At 39.1% G+C, this 23,421-nt stretch overlaps 1 protein-coding gene across 6 annotated transcripts in view; it reads right to left on the bottom strand.

Moving 5' to 3' along the window:
* Positions 1-1,469: 1,469 nt before the first annotated feature.
* Positions 1,470-23,421, bottom strand: part of MIER3 (MIER family member 3) — a 22,548-nt gene continuing 596 nt past the window's right edge. Inside the window, exons 2-13 of one of the 6 annotated variants that reach the window (XM_042825734.1) lie at positions 22,664-22,688; positions 20,300-20,445; positions 18,391-18,525; positions 16,633-16,753; positions 15,268-15,353; positions 14,990-15,062; positions 10,413-10,567; positions 9,906-9,987; positions 8,179-8,270; positions 5,747-5,874; positions 5,426-5,571; positions 1,470-5,336 (exon numbers count right to left, since the gene is read on the bottom strand). In XM_042825734.1, coding sequence (XP_042681668.1) covers positions 4,879-5,336; positions 5,426-5,571; positions 5,747-5,874; positions 8,179-8,270; positions 9,906-9,987; positions 10,413-10,567; positions 14,990-15,062; positions 15,268-15,353; positions 16,633-16,753; positions 18,391-18,525; positions 20,300-20,398 — 1,575 coding nt within the window. In that variant the 5' untranslated portion in view covers positions 20,399-20,445; positions 22,664-22,688 and the 3' untranslated portion in view covers positions 1,470-4,878. Of the gene's footprint in view, positions 5,337-5,425; positions 5,572-5,746; positions 5,875-8,178; positions 8,274-9,905; positions 9,988-10,412; positions 10,568-14,989; positions 15,063-15,267; positions 15,354-16,632; positions 16,754-18,390; positions 18,526-20,299; positions 20,446-22,543; positions 22,627-22,663; positions 22,689-23,421 lie in introns of those variants that run through there. The other 5 variants (XM_042825731.1, XM_042825733.1, XM_042825735.1 and 2 more) reach the window with 5 other exon arrangements.

Below are 23,421 nucleotides of genomic sequence, written 5' to 3'. Positions count from 1 at the left end.
TCAAGAAGCGTTCCCCAAATAATTCTCAGTAGTTTCTTGTTCTGGTTTTCATGGAGTTGATTTCACTCCCTTTGGTGCATGTCTCCTTTCAGAAAGTGTTTCAGTGTAGGCAGTTTCCTTTTATGAAACCTTTCAGAACTGTTAATAAATAGTTGTGGTGCTGTCATGAAGAGCCTCTCCCTTCAGCCGTGACTGCTTTGAGATACAGTGGTGGCTCTTACTGTGACTTTGTGGTGTGGTAGCAAGTCAGAGCTATTGGTGAACTCCAGTCTGCAGCTCATTGCTCATCGCTCTGAAGACCCCTTCTCTGCTGAACAGGGCCCCTTCCTCATCTCAGTCTGTAGAGCTCTGCAGTGCTGCAGAGCTGAGCAGGTCGGAGTTCATGGTTACGTGGGGAGCAGTGCTCTGCGTATACTAGAAATGCAGCACTCTTCATGTTTCTCCAGGCTGAGATGCTGTTGCTCAAGGGCGCAGGTTAGTTTAGCTCTCTCAATCCACACCTGTTAATAATTTTAAAATTATCTAAAGGTATGCTCCTATGTGATGACTGGAACTTAGTTTTACAACTATTTTGTTTAGAGTGCTTTCTTGAAGTGGCTGCCCTCTGAATGTGAACAAAGCAGTGGAGGATTGCAGAGATGAAGTGCAGACTGCATGGCACCTAAGAGGATGTGTGGCACTGGTTTCTCCTTGCTCAAATACTGACACCTGGCAGCCTGCTTTAAGGATGGATCATACGCATGAGAAAGCATAATCTGGCCTGAAACTGGCGTCAGCTATCGTTATCTGCCTGCTGGTGGTTGTGGAATAGAATTGAATAGTTAAGTTGGAAGGGGTCTTCAGAGATTTCCTGCCCATCTGGCTGTGCACCGCAAGATGCAGTTTACCCCTTGGCTGCCAGGGCACACTGCAGGCTCATGCTGAGCTACTGGCAACAGCTCCTGCAGATACTTTCCTGCTGTGCTGCTCCCCAGCTCAGCTTCCCATCAGTGCCTTTGTCCAGCATTGTTCCATCTCAGGTACAGCACCAGCACTTTCCGAGTGGCCACTCACCAGCCAATACCCTGTTATTAGAGTGAGCTGTATCTCTTGAAAGATTATTTTAATCTCATTGGAATTCCTAACAGGGCATTACCAGCAAGAGGCACGCAGCCAGTCTCAGCAGGACCTTTGGAGGAAGGTCAGCCAGCACAGCTCTGACTTTTGACTTCTTAACTCCAAAGGTGAAGCTTGTAACAGCTGCAGTGGTAATTCTCCAAGAGCTTAAGTTGCTCCCTGGATTCCCTGTTGATTTGGGATGGCAGAAAAGTTCAAATGCTTGGAAAATTGGAGGAGCTGAGCTGACAAACCCAGCAGGAGAGCTGCAGGTGCTCTGGAGAAACAGGCCCACAGAAGAGGGGAACATGCCTGCCAGAGTGAGCAGCTGCCTAAGATCAGAAACTCACTTTAAGGACAGATGCATGAAAAGCTTTACAAGTAAAGAAAGGTTTCCAGACATTTATTTCTGGAACTGTACACCAGGTATTAAAATACAACAAATACAAAATAATGCTCAAAAAAATCAGTGTTTATGTACAAATATTAAAACCAATGCAACGATAGCGACTTCCTCTTGAACATCTGACTGATACTACAGCATGTTCCGATTGTCACTAAGTTTACTGTTATGCACAGGGTACTCACTTTGAGAATAACTGGGATCTCTGCTTTATCATAGAGGACTATGACCAGACCCTATTTTACAACTGATAGCATTTTCCTTTTTCCAGTGAAGAATAGGAATGAAAGAAAAAAAATAGTAACCTGGTAATCATTTTATAAATTATACTGTATTTAGTTTCCCCATCTGTAGGCAGTGTGCTTGTGATGCTGGGCAATCAGTGACCCCGTTGGTCAGTTGATCCATTACTTTACATTCAAAGCTAAAGTATTCTCTAGAGACTTTGGTTAAATTACGTAGTATCATTATGTTCTACTGAATCTGAATTTCTCATACATTTTTGACCCTTGGCTTTACAAATTAAAACAAAACAATTGCACAATTCATTGACCTAATTGTACACGATTTAGTATTCTTCAGACAGTATTGTATATCCTTCAAGTAATTCAGCAGTTTGACCGTGACAAGAGAAAAACTAAACGTTTAAAAATCTATCATGAGAAGACGATGCATGAGTAACAAAAGTAAAGGTATTGCTATAATCATAGCACCAGTTACACTTCTAAATGAATCAGCTATCCTCGTCAGGCTCCCTGTGTGTAAAAAGGATACATTTACCAACACTGCAATTGGCCATTATGGATTTTTGGTTTGTTTGTACGAAGACAGAGTGTGGCAAAGGACAAGGAATTTATCACAGTTTGTTATAAGAATTGTGCTCCACCATCCAAGAAACAAGGCAACACAATTTCTTCCTATGCTTGCAATTCAGTTATCTTTGTGCTGACTTCCAAAACACAATTCTTTTAATAAACAGTAACAAGTTCTCCATTTAAATGTTTAAACTGAGAGAAAAATAAGTAAGTCCAGCTTTTAAAAGAAAATTTCAATAAATAGCTATTTTACATGGATAAAGTCATAGTGGTACAAATTTATGAATGTCACATCAAGCATGCACAAAAATGTTCCTATACACAGAAGTAGTCGAAAATATTGAAATAGATATCTAAAAAGATATGAAGAATTTACATATTTACAAACTCTTGCAAATTATTGCCTCATTTTAACAAGGAATTAAAAGTAAACGATACCAGCTAGCTAGCCAACAGGCTAAAAAAGATCAGCATTTAAAAACCTATCAGACTAGCTGGAATTCATTTTTCTCTCATACCATTTTCTGAATTTTGGTCAAAAGTCTTTATTTAAATAACTAAAGTGTCCATTCAACTTGCTGACAATCCATACCTTAGACAAGTCTCTGTCTACATTAAGATCCCAGCAATGCATAGATAAACTGAATATATTACTGCATCAGCTAATGAGAATGGGCATGTTCATTTAAGTGCAACTGGTATAAGCATTCAGTCATCTCTCTATAATGATTTTTATACACACCAGCCACTCACTGTAAACCCATACATGAAACTTGAATGTATAACAACAAAGGATTATGGGCAGTATTTTCCAAAATTACATAAAATGTGTTGATTCATCAACAGAAGGAAACAAGGTACAAGGTTCAGCACAAAACACAGCAACAAGAAGCTGACAACTTGGCTAAAAAATGTCAGAGTACAACACAGGGCCCGGGCTACCTATTAGTTACTGTGTACTCACCAGAATTACATACTTCAGATGTGTCAGTTAAAAACGGATTACAACATTTTCTATACTTTTGTCCACTGTGCTAAACTAATTTGTTTTTAATATGGTAAATGTGCTATTGTGTAAACACTTCAAAGCAATCTTCATTACAATGCTGTAAAGAGAACTCCATGCTCTGCATCCAAAATTCCGGATGTCAATGCAGTTCACAGTATGCATAATAAATACCCTCTTCCCTTTCAAATATTAAAGTCACTATTTTCTAGTTACTCAGTGTGACCTTGAAGCAACTATTACAAATATCAACAAGGCAAACTTAACCACTTGAATAATGAAAACAAGTTAGTGGCAATTAAATTTGTAACATGAGGAAAAGCGGCCATCTTACTGAAATAAGGTTCTGAGCTTCATTAAAACTGCATGTTTTTTATGCTACAAATATCTTACTTGGTTTGGTTCAACTCCACTTCAAGGATTAGAACAAGCTGCTGCAAGACAAACTTTCTGGATGGTGAATCACACTCCTTGATGAAAACAAAAAATTACTGAAGTAAAACAGCTGCTTTTTCCTCATCCTTTCCTATTTAACCAGAGTAGAAAAGTGCCTTTTTTCAGCCCATGACCTTGCCAAAACAAACAAATGAAATCCACACTAAAGAAAGGCTTTTAAATATACACTTCAAGGTTCTAATACTTCTACACAAACTAGACAGTTCCTCTAACACTTTGAACTGCAGTGCTCCAAATAGTTTGTCTTCCAAAACAGACTGCTCAGTGGTAAATCCTAAGCTGTGCAGACTGTAGCATTATGCAACATCAGCTGCCTCAGGAAAGTTATACAATTACACTATTCTTCAAAGTTGTGGACAAAACACACCAGAAAACAACAGCCTAAAACACATTCTCTGTTTAAGCCAGTAAGTTTAAAGTACACAGACACTCCTGGCAGTATAATTACTTGTGTATGGTAGCCATGGCCTGTAATTTTGCAACAGCATCCAAGTGTAGGTCTTCATACTTTACTAATGGTAAGTTCCTTGTGCTAGCTTCCACCAAGATGAACTTGCTGCTTTGTAAACTGAAGTGCTCTAGTTTAGTATCACATGAGAGAAGGTTCCATTTAAAAAACATCCTTGTGTGTTTGTGCAGTTTAAATTAAAGAAGCCTATCCCTGCCTTTATAAGAAAAAAAATGCTACATTGCACAGGGATCAGGATAGGTACCTGTAAACATTGTTATTCCACTGTATTTGTTACAGCAAAAGTAACTTAGGCTAAAAAGCCACTCCAATCAGTTCAGAACTTCTGTGCTGGTTTTGAATTGGTGGCCTCTGTCTACAGGCTTAAAAAAAAAAAATAATAAAATAAAATTGAAGCAGAGCTTAAAGCTGCACCACAGAGTTCTCTTAGTCCCAAACTCTGCCAAATATCATACAACATTTCCACATTTATGGACTGAAAAAAGAAATTACTCTTGATAAATCAAGATATAGTTCTATACATACAAAGACATCACTGATGTCATAAAGTTCAAACTTCCAGTGAAAGACTAAGCAAACCTGATAGCTCCCATCAAGTTTACTACTACTGCATAATGTACCCACTGTTTCACAGTCACTCTGAATGAAGGGCAGTGTGTTGGTGAAGAGTGTGGGTGTTGATAAAACCATTTGTCTCGTTTGAAGATAGACTGCTGAAGTCAGCCACTGAAACAGCCATTTTGGCACTGGTAATATGATGTGTGTGGTTTTCAAAGTCCACACCAAGGTTATTTACAGAGACATCATTCATGAAAGAATCTGGGACAGCAAGTCCCATTTTCAATCTCTTCGCAGGTCTTTCTGTCTCTTCACTGCACATGTTCATTGGGTTTAGCTCTGAATGATAAAAACCAGTCTCAAATAAATTAAAACAATCGCTTTCACCATTGCTTGGCAAGTTAAGCAGTTCTTCTGTTCCAACAGGCACGTGATTAACTGGTGCTCGAGGTAAGCTGTCCATAGAAGGAAAAGCATCATCCAGGCAGTTCACATCTGAAGTGTGGCAGACTGTTGCTACACTATTTGTCAATGCTGGGGAAAAAAATGAAACCGATGTAAATGAAATAGTACCTTACGAAATCACAAGATAAAAGATTTTGGTTTTTTTGTCCTTGGTTTACCTGTCAGCTCATTGGCAGTGATGGAGTTCAGAATGCTTAGCTGCTGATCAGGAATGGTTTCTGTTCGACTATTAGATGTTAGGGCTGAAGAATGCACTGCTCCACCCAGGGCTTCTGCTTCATCTACCAAACGATCCATGTAATCTCTAGAACAATCATACATTCACCATGGGTTATTTAACATGAAGTCAAGGCCTCGAATGAGGATTTCATTTCAGTTATCATATCTACTGCAGCATCACACTACAACGATGGGAGGGGAAAAAATCTTCTACATTCAAGATTTGCAACAGCTACATATTCCAAAAACACGTTACTTACGTAACTCCCGGATGATGGTTATATCTCTTCTTTCCAAATCTTGTTTGCTGAGCAAAGTAATCGTAACGTTCTGACTTTTTCCACATGTAATAGAAAGCTACACACTCAGCAACCGTTCTGGTTCTTACCTGAAGGGAGGCAAGAAAAATTGACAAGAGTAATGTACAGCCGTTTTATCATCTGCCCAGTTCCCATTTCCCTGAAATGCTGTTAGCTTTACTTATTGTCTGGAACATACCAACTAAGAGATCTTACAGAGACCTGCAGCTTCAAATAACTGTTTATCTGTTCTACTGCATTACATTGTCATGTGCTGGCTTTCTTTTAACAGACTGAAGCCACAAGTAAATATGAAGCATTTCATTTCACAACCAATTTAACAATTTTTAAACTGTAAGACAGACTCTCTTAAGATGGAAAAAGCTCATCAGATCAATGACTTAAGAGAACTGACATAGTAAAGACTTTGGGTACTAATTCCTTTTAGGAAAGTCAGGAACTGCGGAAGCCTTGAAAAGTGGAATGCACAACAGTAAATACTTACACAACAACAAAAATTGTTTCCTTGTTGAAAAGATATTAAGGACTTGCAAAACTCATTTTGATCTATGTTAACCATTCATCTTATTCACCAAAATAGGCAACTGCTATGCAAAGTCAGATTCTCAAAGAAATTGCTACTTCTATCTATATTCTTATAAAATATAGAATCATTTAGGCTGGACATGACCTCTGAGATCACCAAATCCAATTGTTAACCTAGCACTATCAAATCTACCACTAAATCATGTCCCTAAGCACCACATCTACATTTCACTTAAATGCCTCCCAGAATGGTAAGAATTACTTCCCCAGGCAGTCAATTCTGATGCTTCATAACCTTTTCACTGAAGAAATTTTTAATATCCAGCATTGGTGCAACTTGAGACCATTTCTTCTTGTCCTCATTTGTTGTTAGGGAGAAAAGACCGACTCCAACCTCATAACAACCTCCTCTGAAGTAGCTGCTGAGAGTGATGAGCTTGCTCTGGAACCTCCTTTTCTCCAGCTCCCTCAACTGCTCTTTGTAAGACTTGTGCTCCAAACCCTTTGCGAGCTTCACTGCCCTTCTTTGGACACTCTCCAGCACCTCAATGTCTTTATTGTAGTGAGGGACCCAAAACTGAATGTAGTACCTGAGGTTCTTTCTCACCACGGCTGAGTCTGAAAGGACAGTCACTTCTAAAGGCCTACTGGCCACACAGTTTCTGAAACCTGGGCACGTAGCTGCTACATATTCAGCTGGCTGTCAAACAGTATACCAGGTCTTTTTTTGCCACACAGCTCTACAGTCAAATCTCTTCAAACCTGCATTGCTGCATAGGGTTGTTATTTTAATCTGAGTACAGCACACAGCATTTCACCTTGTTTAATGCCATACAACTGGATGTTCCCCTCAGTGCAGCCAATCCAGATCCCTCTGCAGATCTTTCCTACCCTTAAGCAAATGAACACTCACGGGCGGCATTATCTGCACCACAACTCTTTGGGGCCAGCCTCTCAGACAGTTTTACACCCAATGAAGTGTGCACACATCAGAGCCATGAGCAGACATTTTCTCCAGAAGAGTTCTTCAAATCATGTGCCCTGCTACATGTTGTAAAAATGATTAAGAATATATGTTTTTAAATGATTTCTTCGTATCTCTAGTGAATTACTATTTATTGATAAGGTGCATTTAAAGTCTGAACTGCCCAAATGTTTGTCACAGGACAGGTGAAGACAGATAACAAGCAGGACTAGCTGATTAGTGTTCAACAGCAACCACAACGCTGTAAAGTTTACCTAAGATATTGCAAACACCCCAGCCTATTAAAAAAAAATATCCTCGAGATAGTATCAAACTATAAAGGAGGTACACATAAAGTTTGGAAATATCCTGTACCACAAAATACTATTTTTTTATTTAAAAAAAATCTCATCCTTATTCTTCATGTACAGAAAAGTCAATTATAAGTAATCCAAATCAAGATTCAAGCTCCTTCATTAGCCAGAAAACAGAGTCCTGATGGATGATGCCGTCACTTTCTTCAGAAAACACAGAGAGCTAAGCCTGTTGCTGTGCAGTTACACCTTCCTGAGGATAAAGAGAGTTAAGTAAAGACGCAGTTTCCCCTCTCACGGCCTTAATACAGAAGTACTATGCTTCTAGAAGAGAGAAGACATTTTAACTAAAATATAATGTAAATGCGTAAATATAAATGATGTCAATGTAAGTCAACTTCAGAGATACACTGACTCATTCAGCCTTTCCAATGATAGTTGCTGTAAAGCTAAAACAAAAAAGTCAAGCTGGTTGTAACATGGTACTTCTTCACACTCCTGCATGAATGTCACAGATGGTCAGCATCACATCATCTCCCAACTCTTTCACTTAACCGTAAAACACTAACCTTGTTCTTTTGGATGAGATGAAAGTCTTTACCATAAATCAGAAGTGCATGTTCAAAACTTCTACATTCTTCTTCTGTCCATGCTGTCATCTCTTCTAGTCAGTAACAAAAATAACACAAAGAATTTATTTTTGCTCAAAAAACTTTTTACAGAGAGCAAAATAACTGCTTTGATAATGCACAAATGCACTCTAAAACTATAGGTCAGTTCTCTGGATTCATTTTTTAACATGCTGTTTAGATATCCTCTCTGAAATCTAACTCTTTTTTTACAAAGACTCATGAAGGTTTGATTTCTAAAATCTTTCATCCTTGATGGCAAAGGACATTCAAAAATTCTGATATGTTATTTCTTAAGAAATGTGTTATCAAAAAAACCAAAAACTTTGAAGTATCACTAAGATATCAGTGAGATTATTCCTCTGAAGTACTTCTTTTGCATAGAACACAAAAAGCAGTGATTGTTGGAAAAAATGGGAACAATTTTTTTTGTTTCAAAAACCTGCAGACTGTAAAACTGAACTTAGTTTTAAAAGTAAAAATAAAATTGCTAAAAAAAAAAAGCACGTAAGCAAAGGGTTAATATGGTTCTCTATATTTTTCCTAATATATGATCTAAGCAAGGTTGTTCTGATTTGAGTACATCAGTTTCAAATATTGTTGCCTTCCTATCTTGATTATGGCTTTGGATCTAGGTAAATAAAAGTAGAAAAAAAGGAGAGATTTTCATAATGATAATTCAGAAAGCTTCAGTTCGGCTGTCCTTTAAAGTCAATCGGGGAAAAAATCACATCTCAAAACATTTCTGGAAGCAAACACTAAAACAAAGACCTTTCCGCTCCCACATGAAGGTTGTAAGTATATGACTACAAAGTTGTTTTCTTTCTTTCTCACCCCATTAATTTTCCAGTACTTTCTACAGAGTTCTTAGTCTTCAAAGAGAGGAGAAAATCCCCATGTAAAGTCTCACAGTTAAGAAAACATCTCGGGAGATGTGGATTTTAACTCTAATCAGGAGGACAAGCAGTGAACATCAGCAAGTAGTATAGGTCATACCATGATGCTAACCCTAGAAGTCAGGAACTAAGAGTGTTATCATTCTTTGCTATTTTTAATGAGGGCACTCTTAAGTCCCATTTGACCTGGGTGGGGGTGAGGAGCGTGAGTACTAGTCCTTACAAAACAGAGCTTCTGAATCACAAGGAGGCAGAGCTGTATTTCAGTCCCAGAAGAGAAAATCAAATCCCGGAGACGTGGGGGATGACATTGTTTAGCACTCTTCTTGTAGATGAGCTTTCTGAAGCAGTGCTCTCATATTCCTTATAGTCCCATTCAGTTGTGCCTTATCTGGTATAAACAACATCAGATTATAGTTGACCGTGATCTCAAAAAGGTACTATCATAAGAGTGAGAATAGCCTCATGGAAGAAAAATCGCAGCTTCCTGCCCATCCCTCAGTCTGTGCTGTTCTTCCAATAGGAGCAGAGGAAAGAAAGAAATAGAAGGTGTAAAAACTGATCTTGCAAACTTGTACAAAGTTGCAAACTTCTCTAGTAGAAATTTCCAGATGACCAGTCAGAATACACCTGTCTGTGCTAAATATATCATGGGAATAAAAACGCCTGTTAATAAGAAACGCCTGTTTCTTCCTCCACGTTTGTCTACACAGCTTTTAAAATTCTTTCTTTCAAATACACTTTTCTGAAAAATCAGGAACTCTCTCTCACCTTGGGATGCCTTTCCGTTTGAGCAGTATCTCTCTATTGCTTCCTTAACATTATGGCTACTCTTGAGAAGTTCATACAATGCCTATAAAATAAAAGAAGTCAAAGTTTGCAAACACTGAATCTAAAGTCACTAAACTAGTTTTTCAGTGAGCACATCTCATGTCACAGAAAATCTGTCTTTATAGATGATAAAAACATTAAAATAACAGCCAAAAACAAAACCTTCCAAGAGTTGAAGCAAATACAAGATGTTGGAAGCAATTATTAGAAAATCTGAATTTGTCAAAAGCATGGCAATCAGAAACATTACAACACCGCCAACATAATTTGTGTAATTACACATTTTTAAAATGACAAACAAGATCCTGATAACATCTAACTAAAATAAAACACAGAAACAACGCATCAAAGAAACTGAATACTATACCTTTACAATACAGACAGATAAAGAAAAGCAGGTTAATTACAAAGCAATGTGTCACAAATAGAACAGGATATAAAACATACTTGTTCGTTGTCCCGTGTATGTAGTCCTTCAGGAATTCTGCCAATTAATTTTTCATTTCCTGTTCTTACGGAGGTTTCAAAAAGGTATTCTTTAACTTTGCTTTCTGAGATCACATCAGGTTTCCAAAGTAAATGGTCTTCATTTTCATATGCTGCTAAAACACAAATCCATTAACACCATGTATGACATTTTAAAGACTGTAACATTAAAAGCTATTTTGCAAAGACAGAGAATACAGAAGAAACCAAATATCACATTGCTTGTAAATCACGGATTACTTTTTGCCCAAAAGCCTCCGTTAAGAGACAGTCGCAGAATGGTATGGTGAAGTGATTCAGGTTCTATGAAAATCAGATAATGGGCAAAACTCTTCAGTCTACAGAGGCCTCGCTTATTGACTGATAGATGATCAAGTCAAATTATACAAGTGTGTACATCATCTTCATACAAATCAGCAAGCCTGCCCTGTTTTACTCAGCTGTATATTGGGCTTACATGGCAAGCTTTTAGTAGTGAGGGGCTGCAGGGGTGGCTTCTATCAGCAGAGCCCTGCAGCTGCCCCATGGTAGATCAGAGCCAGCTCTAGTTGTTCCAAAGGGGTCCCATCGCTGCCACAGCTGAGACATAAGTGATGCTGGGTGCACACGAAGTGCACTGGGTGCACTTGGGGGGAAGATTTAAGAAAGGTAAAACAGTGTGCAGTACCTGAGAAAGAGTACTGATAAAATGTGAGACAAACAGTCCTACAGACTGAAGAAGGGATGCTCCATGTGTAGAGCAGAAGTTCCTCTGCAGCCCGTGGAGGGGCATATGGTGGATCAGGAGATCCTGGGGAGCTGCTGCCCAAGGAGACCTATGCTGGAGTAGCATTCTGCTGAAGGATGAACCCCATATTGGAAGTACAGGCCAGTGCTGGAACAGTACTTGGAGAGCTGCAGCCTGCGGGAAGTCCCAGAGGGACCCCATGTGGAGAAGTGGCAGGCAGTGGCAGAGACAAAGCATTATATACTAATCACAGCCCCACTGTCCATTCCCTTATTCCAATTGCAGGGATGAGGTAGAACAGGGTGGATAGGAGGAAGGCATCTGCTTTTAATTCTTACTCTTCGAGGAATGTGAGGTAAGGAGGGACTAGAAAGCAAGATATATAAGGAGTTACTGAGACAACTGGGGCTGTTTCAAAGTTAAGGGAGACTTCATTGCTCTTCACAACTTCCAGAAAGATCAGTATAGTGAGGTAGGTGCTGGTCTCTTTCTCAGGCAACAAGTGAAAGAATGTGAAGAAATGGACTTGAGTAATTCTAGGGAGCTTTAAATTGGACATTGAGAAGAATTTCTTCATAGAAAGGCTATTTAGGCATTACAACAGGCTGCCCAAGAAAGGGTGGAGTTACCATCCCTGGAGGCAATGGAGATCTGTGGATATGGCACTTAGAGACACAATTTAGTGGGACTAGATAGTTCTAGGCTGATGGGTGGATTTCATGATTTCAGTCTTTTCTAATCTAAACAACTCTACGACAGTTGAGAGCTAGCAGGCAAAACTGACTGGCTACTGTCTGAGAATTGCTGCAAAGAATTTATTCTTCAAAACTTTTATGTGATATCTGTTGTAATGGGGTAAAGGGGCAACGGGTGGGCTGTGTGTAAACTGTACCTTGTTGGTGTTGTGAAGATATTATGCTCATTTTCTGTGTGGGGAATTATTTTTACTGAAGGTGGAGTCTCTGAAGATTATGATGAATGTGCTAACAGTATATTTTAATGACAGTTCTTAAACATGCTCTTCATAGAGGTGAGAGGCAGAACGCATTGGAGTTATGTAGCAAGGTTTTGCAAGCAAAAGACTGGAAGGGTGCCCTCTCTGGGCAGAGCCCACAGCAGCCCTACATCAGCTCAGAGGAAGCTCCAGCTGCCCCAGAAGGGACATGCTGCTACACTGAGCTGAGCCATGAGCAACACCACTCTGGAATATACTTTAAAAAAGGAAAAAAAAACTGTTGCACAACAGCAGCTGGGAGAGAGGACTGTGAAATGGTCCTGCAGTCCCCAGGGTCAATGCAGGAGGTGCTCCACGCACGGAGCAGAAGCTCTCTGCAGCCCAGGAGAAGCCCATGATAGCGCAGGCTGTCCTCCTGCAGTCCATGGACACCACGTGGATCACACATGGTGCAGCAGCAGATGCTGACTAGAGGATGTTGCAGCCCATGGTAAGACCTCAAAAGGAGCTGTCCCAAGGCTGTAAGCATAGCCTGTGGAGAGGACCCTGCCCTAGGGCAGGAAAGCTGGGGAACCACTGTTCCTGGAGACTTGTGCTGGAGCACTGCAGTCCTGAAGGATAGGCCTTGTACAAGCAGTGCTGGAACAGTGCTTGGAGAGCTGCAGCCAGCTGAGGAAGAACAGCATCTCTCTGGAGAGACCCAAGTGGAACAGGGTCAGAGAGTGAACTACAATAAAGTGTTCCGGGCTCACTGATGCCCCTAGTCCCCATTCCCCAGTGCTACTCAGGAGAAGGAGGAGGCAGCAGGACAGCATGCAGGGAAGTAGAAGGTTTTTGTAGCTTGCTTTTAATCCTCACTGCTCTAGTCTGTTAGTAACAAGCAATAAATAATATTCACCTTACCATGCTGGGTCTGTTTTGCCTGCAGTGGCAATTGCTGAATGATCTCCCTATCTTACCACAATTCTTAAGCCCTTTTTCATCCTATTTTCTTCCCCTCATCCTTTGAGGAGGGGAAATGAGAGAACATTGAAGTAAAATTTAGCTAGCCATCAGTGCAAAGCCCTGTTTCCAACAAGCTGTTTCCAACGAGTAATCTGTATTTAATAATAAAAGGATAAAAGCATAATACTTTAATATTTTGAATGTTATATGGTAGGGGGAAAAAGAGAGAAGGAGGTAACAAACTAGTCATTTTTAACTAAAATTTGTCAAAGTATATTTAGTAGAATGGAATTCAGGTCTAAAGACTGTAATTTCTTTTTCTGTTTACTAACAACCAAATACTGTAAACAGCTTTTACAAGCAAACAATATGTACAGTCCTCCTTCGTAGTACACTGAAATCAGATAAGCACTTCTTAAGTAGCATATTTGACAGAGAGTAGCTTAATGGCCATATGAAAGAGTTGGCCTGAAACTGTGCCAGTCTGTGCACACATTTAAATTCTAGATTAAGCTATAAATCTTATACTCCATATGACTAACATTGCACTTAATGCTTCATGCATTCTCTTAGCAATGCAAAATCAGAGTTATTCAAACAAAAGCACAGTGGCTGTTACTACGGAAGAGGCAAAGAGGATTCTCAAACCTCTCATAAAACTGCAGGAAACAAGACAATGCAAAGGTGAGAAACAGAATCACCCCAGCTCAGAAAGTGCTGTTATAGTGTAAGAATACAAAAAGCTTTCACAGAGATATGTTACAAGTGTAATGTTCACAGAAGAACCAAACTTCTATTTATTGACCCCACTAGCTGGGATGACGAAACAAAGATATAATCCCACTTGTCATAATATTACCACTTCTTCATGGAGTACAGACGGGGCTTTTACAGAGTGACTTTTTACACAGTGGGGAACAATTTCTGAATTACTGCAGTATTCCAAAACTCTGAAGCCTACTTATTACAGTACATGCAATGTTCCAGAGCACTTCCAGACAGACCATAGTCAAGTCCAACCCTTCAGAATTCTGCTGATGCTCAGTTTAAACCTCCTTTTTTTTTTTTTTTTTTTTTTTTAAATCAGCCACAATAATGTAGCATTTTCATGCCTAATATTCTCAGGAGACAGCCCTTACGCTCTCCAATCTGAGCGCTACTTCATTACTGGCCATGTAACACAAGACAAATAACAAACCACCAACCACCTTCCATTTATCATCGTACCTACTAAATGGTTACTTAATTTCACAACTGTTTCACACGAGTTAACTTATTTCAAAACCTACAGGTTTGTTTTTATTTTTAACTTCACAGCCGCATTTGCTGCATTTTTCTCACAGGGAAGACTTTAAAAGATACCAAATAAAAGTCTTCATTACTTTTTTTTTATTCTAGCACAACTACAGTTTTTAACCTAAAAGTGCAAAGAATAGCATCATACTGAAAACATCACATCTCACTGATGGCAAAATATATCACAACCTACATTGTTTTCTTATTCTATTGCCCACATTATTTTGCTTATCAAAAAAACACAAGTGAAGAAAAACAACATTTGAAACATATAAAATGGTAATTAAGTTACACAATCATGGCCCAATTAGGATAATCTGAGGAAAGTATTTCATTCCTGACCTAGTGTTTGTTGTCTCCTCCACTTACTAGATATTTCAGAACAAACACTGTAATACACCTTCCTGTATATTCTTGAGAATGTCATCGTGGAGTTGTAAAATCACACATCTGAGAAATCAATATGTGGTTGCATAACCTCAGTTTTTCAGTACTTTTAATATCTCTGAGATTTTAACTAAGACGTTAACTACATTCAAAACGTAAATTCTATTTTTTCCATCAACTGCTGTACATAAGCATATGATAAAAAATAGTATAGTAAGAAAAACACACCTTTCCCATTATCACAGTGTCTGCCAAGGTAAGGTGGAATTTCAGCCTGATACTGTGAACCAACCATTATTTCCTGAAGATGTAACAAAAGAAAAGGAGAAAAATATTAGCTTAACATTTTTCATATGGAAGCATAAAAAAAGCTATTAACTTGGCATTCAGCAGAGAATTCCAGAGTTAAATGCATTACTTTAGGCATGTACTAAAAATCTTAACATTTTTCTTAATAATAAAGTTTTTATTTTAACTTCTTGTTTGCTTGAAGAAATAGTTATTACCTTTCTCAGATCTTCAGATGAGTTACCATTGTCTGCTTCTACATCTTCACCATCTGATTCTTTATCTCCATCACATGTAGTGTTTGCTTCAAGCAGAAAAAAAAAAAAAGTTTGGTTTTAGCTAGGCAAGTATCCATTACCTAGCAAAGTCTATAATCAGAAGTTTTAATTGAACTGCACACACTCAAAATATTCTTTTAAACAAAACAACAAAACTGTCACAACAAGTAGTGAAGATGGAGCAGCAATACGCAAAATAGAATAATCAAAAAAAAAAAAAAAAAAAAAAAAAAAAAAAAAAAAAAAAAAAAAAAGCCAGCTCTGATTATTGTTTTGTACTTCCCCCCCTTCCCTGGAAGAACAACAGCAGAGCATTTTATATAATTCAAATACAGTACTCTGATGAACAAATCATATTTTAGGATCTGGAAAAGATCTTGGTACTGAGTTCTGAAGTAATTCTTTTTTTATAGCTGTATAACTGTTGGTAGAATGGAAGCTACCATTATAAAACAAAAGCTACTTTTGTCTTCTCAAAGTACAACGTTCTCTAAAACAGGTCTGTAATTTTAACTTCATCATACATAACTAGAATCATCAGCAGAGACCATATCTAACAACGTACAGACTGAGGCTCATCTTCGGTCGTTATTACTATCACGAGTCTACTTCCTTTTACTGTTAGAAATAACGACATGCCTAGATGATCACTTGAAATCATTTGCTTCCATTTGATCCAAATTAGGTGTTAGGAATGTTAAATTAATATTATCTTACTATTAGAGAAATGGGCAGAAAACAGAAGAAAAGATGAAACTTTCCATTGTACACAAAACTAGTGCTTCCCATCCTGAATAGCGGGCATTTGATTTTAAAATGTCCAATCAAAAAATTCAAATACAGAAAGAGTAACATCCTCTTGTTGGTAGCTGAAAACAAAGATGACTGCTTTTTAATCCTGAGCAAGACTCGGTTTAAAAACAGCAGCTAAATTTTAGTAGAGAAAGACTAACTTAAAAGAATTGGTACTATATTCATGTTATTCATTAAAATGGTGAAAAACCACAGAGCTCTTCAACATCACTTTAATAAGTATTTGCAAAAAGTTAAGGCGTTTTTAGAGCTATTAGTTGGTCTTTCTTGCTTTGAGCAAAAAAAGAGTATCAAGTACAGTATCAAGTACAGGTCTTTCAAGTAATTAGTAATAACAACCAAAGATAGCATTCATGTACAACATCCTACAAAGCATTATTTCTCAACTTCCAGTAAAATCAGTGGTACCCCACAATTTTTATACTTTAAGTTAGTAAGCTGTATGCAATACTTGGACTGTTTTGAGTACTATCAAAAAATCAGTTTTCCTACATCGCAGTGGCCGAGGAAAGAAGTCAGTAGCCTCATGGGAAGTAACCGATGGTGTCAAGTCATCAGCAGAGGACTGTGTTTCTTCATCATCACCCGACAAGAGGTCTTTAGCTATTTCTTCCTGTATCATTAAAAGAAAAATAAAATTAAAGATAAATAACACAAAATTTGAAATGTCTATAAGCATAGACGGGTAAGCATCTAGATTCATCTCAGATGTCTCTCCAACTGCTTCCAATGGAAAACACCAAAACTGCCTCAAAAAAACTTCAGAATTTTGATATTCTTTATGTCACAATGAAACTCAGAGAGGTTGATATCTCTTGAACTCTGAAAAAAGAAAAAAGCTGACAGGAACTTTTGCATACTTTACAGAAAATAGACAATCTGTTATCTTCCCAAAAATACAACAAAAAAATTGAAGTATCCATCAGTTAAAAAAGACCAAAAAAAAGAAAAGGAAGGAAAAGCTCACTTCCTCCACCAGCAGACATGTTTGAACCACTCTGAATAGAAGTTAGAAAGGGAAAGAACTGCATTTGACAACAAGTGCATTTTTTAGCTTCAACACAATTCTGAATCCTGATGAGAATCCAATGCACAGAGCCATCATTACACCCTACTTTCTCGGAGTTTACCATTACATCACATCACTTTACAAAAAATAAGCCAAGAAGCTGAGATCTGTCCGAATGATACACATCTCAAAGGGATACTCCAAAGCATACATAAGTGTGTTGTCAAGTTATCCACGTATATTTTGATACAGCATACGTATGCTGGAATCCAGAATTATTATTTCTGCATGTTGCATACATTAAAATAAAACGCATGAGGGCTGCTCCAAAACTAATTGCCTCCTATTTCATTACGTTGGCCCATGCTGTCAGAGGTCAAAATCTGTGGTATGGCAGCAGATGTCGAACCTTACCACCGCTTTTGTTGCCATGCAACAGTTTTCAGCAGAGAGGCAGTCTGACAAAGTGATCAGTCTGACATGAAGTGCATCTGAAGCAAAAGTATTCACTGAATTTCTCCATGTGGAAAAAATGGCACCCACTGACACTCATCAACACTTGCTGAACATTTATGATGACCAAAGAGTGGATGTGAGCACCACAAGGCAGAGGCTGGTGCATTTCAGCAGTGGTGGCAGCAATGTGAAAGATAAGCTGCATTATGGATGGCTGTGCAGATTTTTATTTGCAGCATGCAGGCATTTGCTCATTGCTGGAGAAAATGCACAGCTAATGGTAGCGACTGAGTTGAAAAACGGTGTTTTGTAGGTGGAAATTTGCTCTATCATATAGTATTATCACTCTCTCTGTATCTGTTCTCATTTCCGTGGAAATAAATAGGAGCCTTAGCTTTCAGAGCAACTTACACGTATCTGTGCAGAAAGAAATCCACTTCTACATTGAAAAAAAAACAACCACAAAATCCCTTCTCTTCCCCATAAAACATAAACAAAAACACACACAAATGCAGCCTTTTTGACGTGTTATAAAGTAATAACTTATTTTTAATTTGAATACACTACCACTGAAGTTGCTGTGCATTTCTAAGTGCAATAAGTACAACAGATTTTCAACATCCTTGAAAATTAGTAAATTCAGAATAATATAGTAATTATTGATTGTATATAGAAATTGACAAAGATACATATTCTATAGCATCAAGAGATAGTGAAACGTAATCGGAGGTCACCAGGATTTCTGCTTTTGTACTGTAATATTGGGGAAGATCGCTCTGACTTACTTTATCTAGAGTCATATCTGGAAGTTCATCTGCAAGTTCACTCGGAGAGCTATCTGCATTGGAACCTGCCATAACTGGAATTGTCGGTTCATAGCCATAAAATGCCAGCAAATCTTCCAACGGCATGTTTCCTTCCTAATACAAGAGGATTTACAAACATTTCAACATGTTACCAAATACCTCTGAACAGTTCAGACCTGCAAGGAAAAGATGTATTCTGATAGATTCAGGATTCAAAATATTTTCGGGCACAGTACTGAAATAATTATCACTGTTTCTCTGTTGGGACTTCATTATTTGCCATCAAGCTATCCAATAAAACATGTTTAGTAGATGAAACTAAACAATATTTGATTATTAAACATTTGCTCCAAACTTGACTCGTACTGCACAGCATGATTTACCCGTATTTCTTCAAGATACTAGATGCACAACTCCCATAGAAGAGACAACTGCTGTAAAACTCACACACTTTAGTACTACAAACTACTTACAGATGCATGTGTGCATTCAAAACCCCACAAAAGTAAAACAAAATACCAATCTTTTACTCTTCATTTCCTATATGACATATTTTATAGTGACTGCTACTGAGAAGGTAATAGGAGAAACGCAGTTAACAATTCAGAAGGCAAAAAATGTCAAGAGAAAGGCTGGACTTATAATGTGTTTTTTTACATGCACTTCCTAAGACAATAAAACAATGAATTGTAGACAGTTGCCTTATCAAAGCCAAAAAAGAATTAGGAATATTTTCCGATATTCATATACCTTTAAAAGTTGAATTACCTTAAAAATTTTCTTGGTGAACTCATACAGTGATTAAGTTACTTTCTTTAGTCAGTTTAGGTTTTAGTCCTGCAAAGACTTTTCACAAGAGACACACATAAACACACGTCCAAGTCTTTCGGGATCCACACTTACAGTAATGGTGTTTAAAATGAGTCGTTCTTGATTCTTTTTCCTTCTATTAGAGAGGCAATAAGACCATTTTGTGGAGTAGTAACTCCAGTTTAACCGTTAGACTTGGCAAGCTGCTTAGTTATCTTAATTGCAAGCTCACAGTAAGTAAGAATATAATTATAAAGGTATCACAACAAAAACCAACTAATATAAAGACTGTTAACTCTAAGTTGGGGAAAAAAAAACCAGTACAGCTTTGTATTTGAACCCAGAAAATACACTGTTTCAGAGTTCTTTATCAAAATCTGCAGTTATGTTGAGTGATTTAAGTGGGTCACTGAATGACAATGCAAGTAGCATCAATTTGTGGGTGTTCAGCACTCAGGAGACACTTAAAACAGGTGACCCACCGATGCAGATGAACAAGAGGTATAAACAGGAAAAATACATAATACAACAGCATAAAATACAACAGGAAAAGCAAAACGTGCACGTTGGTTACTCTGTACAACACTGAACACCAAACTGATGAAACTTGAGGCAGAAATTTACACAGCAGGCAAACACAATCTATCATGCCTGAAACATGAATGTTTTCCAGAACAAAAAACCACAACTGAACAGCAAAATGAAATACAGCTACTTGTCACTTACTACTACTCAAAATGCATCCAACTTCTAAAATTACAAGTAATAAAATGTGTTAATAAATAATATGACTCCAAAACCAGTTCCAGTAATTTCCCTCTAAAGTTTAAGCATTCTTAAAAGAAGAACTTGAATTTAACACAAAACTTTTGAAAAACTAGTTCAGCTTTTTTGTGAGGATTCACTGCCACATCCTAACTATGATTTCCTTTTCTTATTTTTTTTTAAACAAGCTGCAGATAAACTCTGCAGGACACTACATTACACAACCCAAACAGAGGAATTGACTGATTGTTCTTTTAAGTTAAAAAAAAAAAAAAGCACAACACACCATGACATTTGAAAATGTTACTCTTACCTTTTCTAAATCTTCAATTTCAGAACCAAAATTTTTACTTTCTTCCATCATTTCCTCTTCTTCAAGAGTTCGTTCATCATCATAATCATGTACCAGCATTTCAGCAGAAGGGTCAAAGTCATGATCTTCAGATGATAAAGAGCCAACTATCAAAAAAGCCTAATATGAGACATATCTTCTACAACATACAAAGTTACATCACAGAAAAAAATTAAGGTTACATAAGCACTTTTATATGCAAGGTCAGAATTCTCAGTAAAATAATTAGAGCAAACTCCTAATTGCCTTACAAATTCAGCTGCTTTAGCTGGCATTCCCTCCTCATATTTACAAGGAACAGGTACCTTTTTTCCTTTAGCAATACTGAGTGAATATTTGGAAAAACTACCCAAATAACTGAAACAAACTTTCAAAAAATATAGAAGAGACTGTTCAGAGCATCCTTGAAATTATCCTAGTTATTCCAGATTCTGCAAGCATGTCAGCTGTACTTCACAAATCGAAGACACTCATATTTTATTTCTGGTTCTGTTTATCATGATTTGTATGGTAACTAGTCTAGTTTTTCACTGATACATGGCTAACTTAGCCTCCAAATCAACTTCCCACTAACTGCAAAATAAAGACTGAAATTCACTTCAAGTTAATTAAGCCTCACAGATGAGTTATTTTGTTAAAACTAGCTCAACTCTTAGCACTTGATCTAGAAAGAAACAAGCATGTCAGAACCTCAGGAAATATAATGTAAAATATAATGGATATAACAAAGTGTTTCTGACAGATTCCAATATCCAACCAGTCACTGTGATATTTCTGTGATCAGTACTCAACAGGATATTCACAAATCAAAAAAAAAAAAGTACTGCTATCATTTGTAATGCCTTTTGTCAACTGCTGAAAAACTTCACAGAACACTCAAGTTTTATAGATGTGCATATTCTAGACCACAAAGTCAGTGTTCTGCAGTAAAAACAACCAAAATATAAGGTTGTCTTTTTCTTTAACATTCACTTGCTTATAGCTTTAGGGCTGGAGAAAACAAAATTATTGGGATATTGGTCTTTCACTTCTAGTTTCCTCCTCTAGTTTTTACATATTAGTGCTCTGCTGCAATCTTCAGCTTAAGAGCAGCGGGAAAAAAAATAGTAAGAATTATTCCCATAGAAGATCTTTAGAGAATCAAGGAAATATTAATAAATCTTCAATCTTCTTGTTCAAAAAATTTAAGCAGTATTTCTCAGTGCATTGCTTCTGGCCTTCAAAGAGATTCTTGAATACACTAACACTTCTGAGTCTTACAGCATCTACTTAATTTTTCAGTAGTTATGCTAAGCACACATCGCTTACATGCAAGTAATTAATATACGCTTTGTCAGTTTAGCTTGATCAAGACCATACTGTGCAAGTTCATAATACCATGCCATAAGGAAATTCAAGCCCCAAATGCTTGTTATTCACATGCAATTCATATTATGGCCTCATGGATCACTCAGCACAGCTGATAGTAGTAATGCAATTACAGTAAATACATTACATGTTGGATATTTCTGCAGGCTCTTACATCCTGATCCCGCAGCTTTTCAAGAACTGACAGCTATCTTTATCTAGTATTCAAATATATTTACCCATACATACATATATGCTCATGATTGCTCTTTCTAATTGCTGTTCTAACTCATTTTATGTTTGAATAACTGAAATGGAACGTTGACACAACTCTCAGACTTCAGATAAAAAACTCCCACTCAGCAGCTCTAACACTCAATATCCAATTTAAGAACATACTCAAGTAACATTAAGTCATTAAATTAAGCTAGAGTAGTTAAACAGAAAAAAAAGAACTAATGTGGAAAGCAGTTAGATGCAAACAAACGCATTCCCCACGTAAGGATTCATGAAAAGCCCAGCTGACATTACACATATTCACTTGCGGAAAGGAAAGTATTCCAAAGAACCTAGAAGGTGGTTCTAGCTTCAATAATTGTGTGCAATTATGCTTTTAAACATTTTCTGATATTACAAAGAAGGCAAAAATTCACATAAACTCGCAGTTATCAGTGATAAGCACTTGCTCTCTCAGTCTCTCATGACTGCACAGCTTTTCTAAGATGCTGACTGAAAAGCGCATAAAACTTTGTTTTCATTTTGGGCCCCAAGCAGCCAATTACTAACTGCGACTGGAGTTATGGGAAGAACTCCACAGCACGCATCCCTCTCCTTAAAACCAGGCAGACGATTAGTTACGTGAACGTGAAGCGCTAGAAAGGCTAGGAGGCAAGAGGGGATGGTTGCGGGAAGGAGCATGAGGAGCGCACGGCGTGTGGCGGCGGGCGGGGTGCTGGGCCGGGGCTGGCGAGGACGAACCTGGGCTCGAACTCCCAAAGGAAGCCTGCGGGGAGAGCAGACGGGCGAGCGGGTGAGAACGGGTCCGCATCCCATACAGCACGTCGAGCTCTCCATTCCACGCCCCATCGTCGCTCCTCTCCGCCCCGCGCTCCCCTCTCCCCTCCGTCCCCTTCTGCCACTCTCCCCTCCGCCCCCTTCTGCCACTCTCCCCGCGCAGGCCGCCGGCCTTTGCCTCCCACCCGCGGTCCCTGCATCCCACCGCCCGCAGCCCTCCCTCCATCGCTCGCCCGCGCCCCACCTGCCTCTCTCCATCCCTCCACCCCCGGGCCAGAGCCGCCCAGCACGACACCCGACTCGGCGCTCCGGCCGCCCGCGTCCCCAGCCCGGGCGGGACGTGACAGCGGCAGGCGGCGGCGGAGACAGGAGGACCGGCCGCCGCCTCTCCCCGGCTCGCAGCCCGGGGCTCGCTCCTCCTCCCTCCCGCCGGGCATTTCTCCTCCGCCCGCGCTGCGGCCGCTTCGGCCGGTCCCGCTTCCCCCCCCCGGGGCCCCACCGCAGCGGCAGCGCATCTCTAGGGGCCGGGCCCCGCCGGCCTCCCGCGGGCTGCGAACCCGGCACGGAGCAGTGCCGCCCGCCGCGCGGCCTACTCGCGCAGCCTCCCGCTGCCCCGGCGCCGGCCGCCCCAAGGGCCGCCCCCTCGGCCCGCCGGGCCCCCCCGCGCCGCCGGGCCGCCCCGGAGCCTCCTCGCAGGGATGGCTGGGCGGACGCGGGGGGCC

This window comes from Centrocercus urophasianus, unplaced genomic scaffold (genome assembly GCF_019232065.1).
Source record: "Centrocercus urophasianus isolate 14NV4802_14NV808 unplaced genomic scaffold, USGS_Curo_1.0 seq_25, whole genome shotgun sequence".
NCBI classification, from domain to species: Eukaryota; Metazoa; Chordata; class Aves; order Galliformes; family Phasianidae; genus Centrocercus; species Centrocercus urophasianus.
The sequence above is the reverse complement of the archived record's forward strand: the minus strand, read 5'-3'. Positions and strand labels throughout refer to the sequence as shown.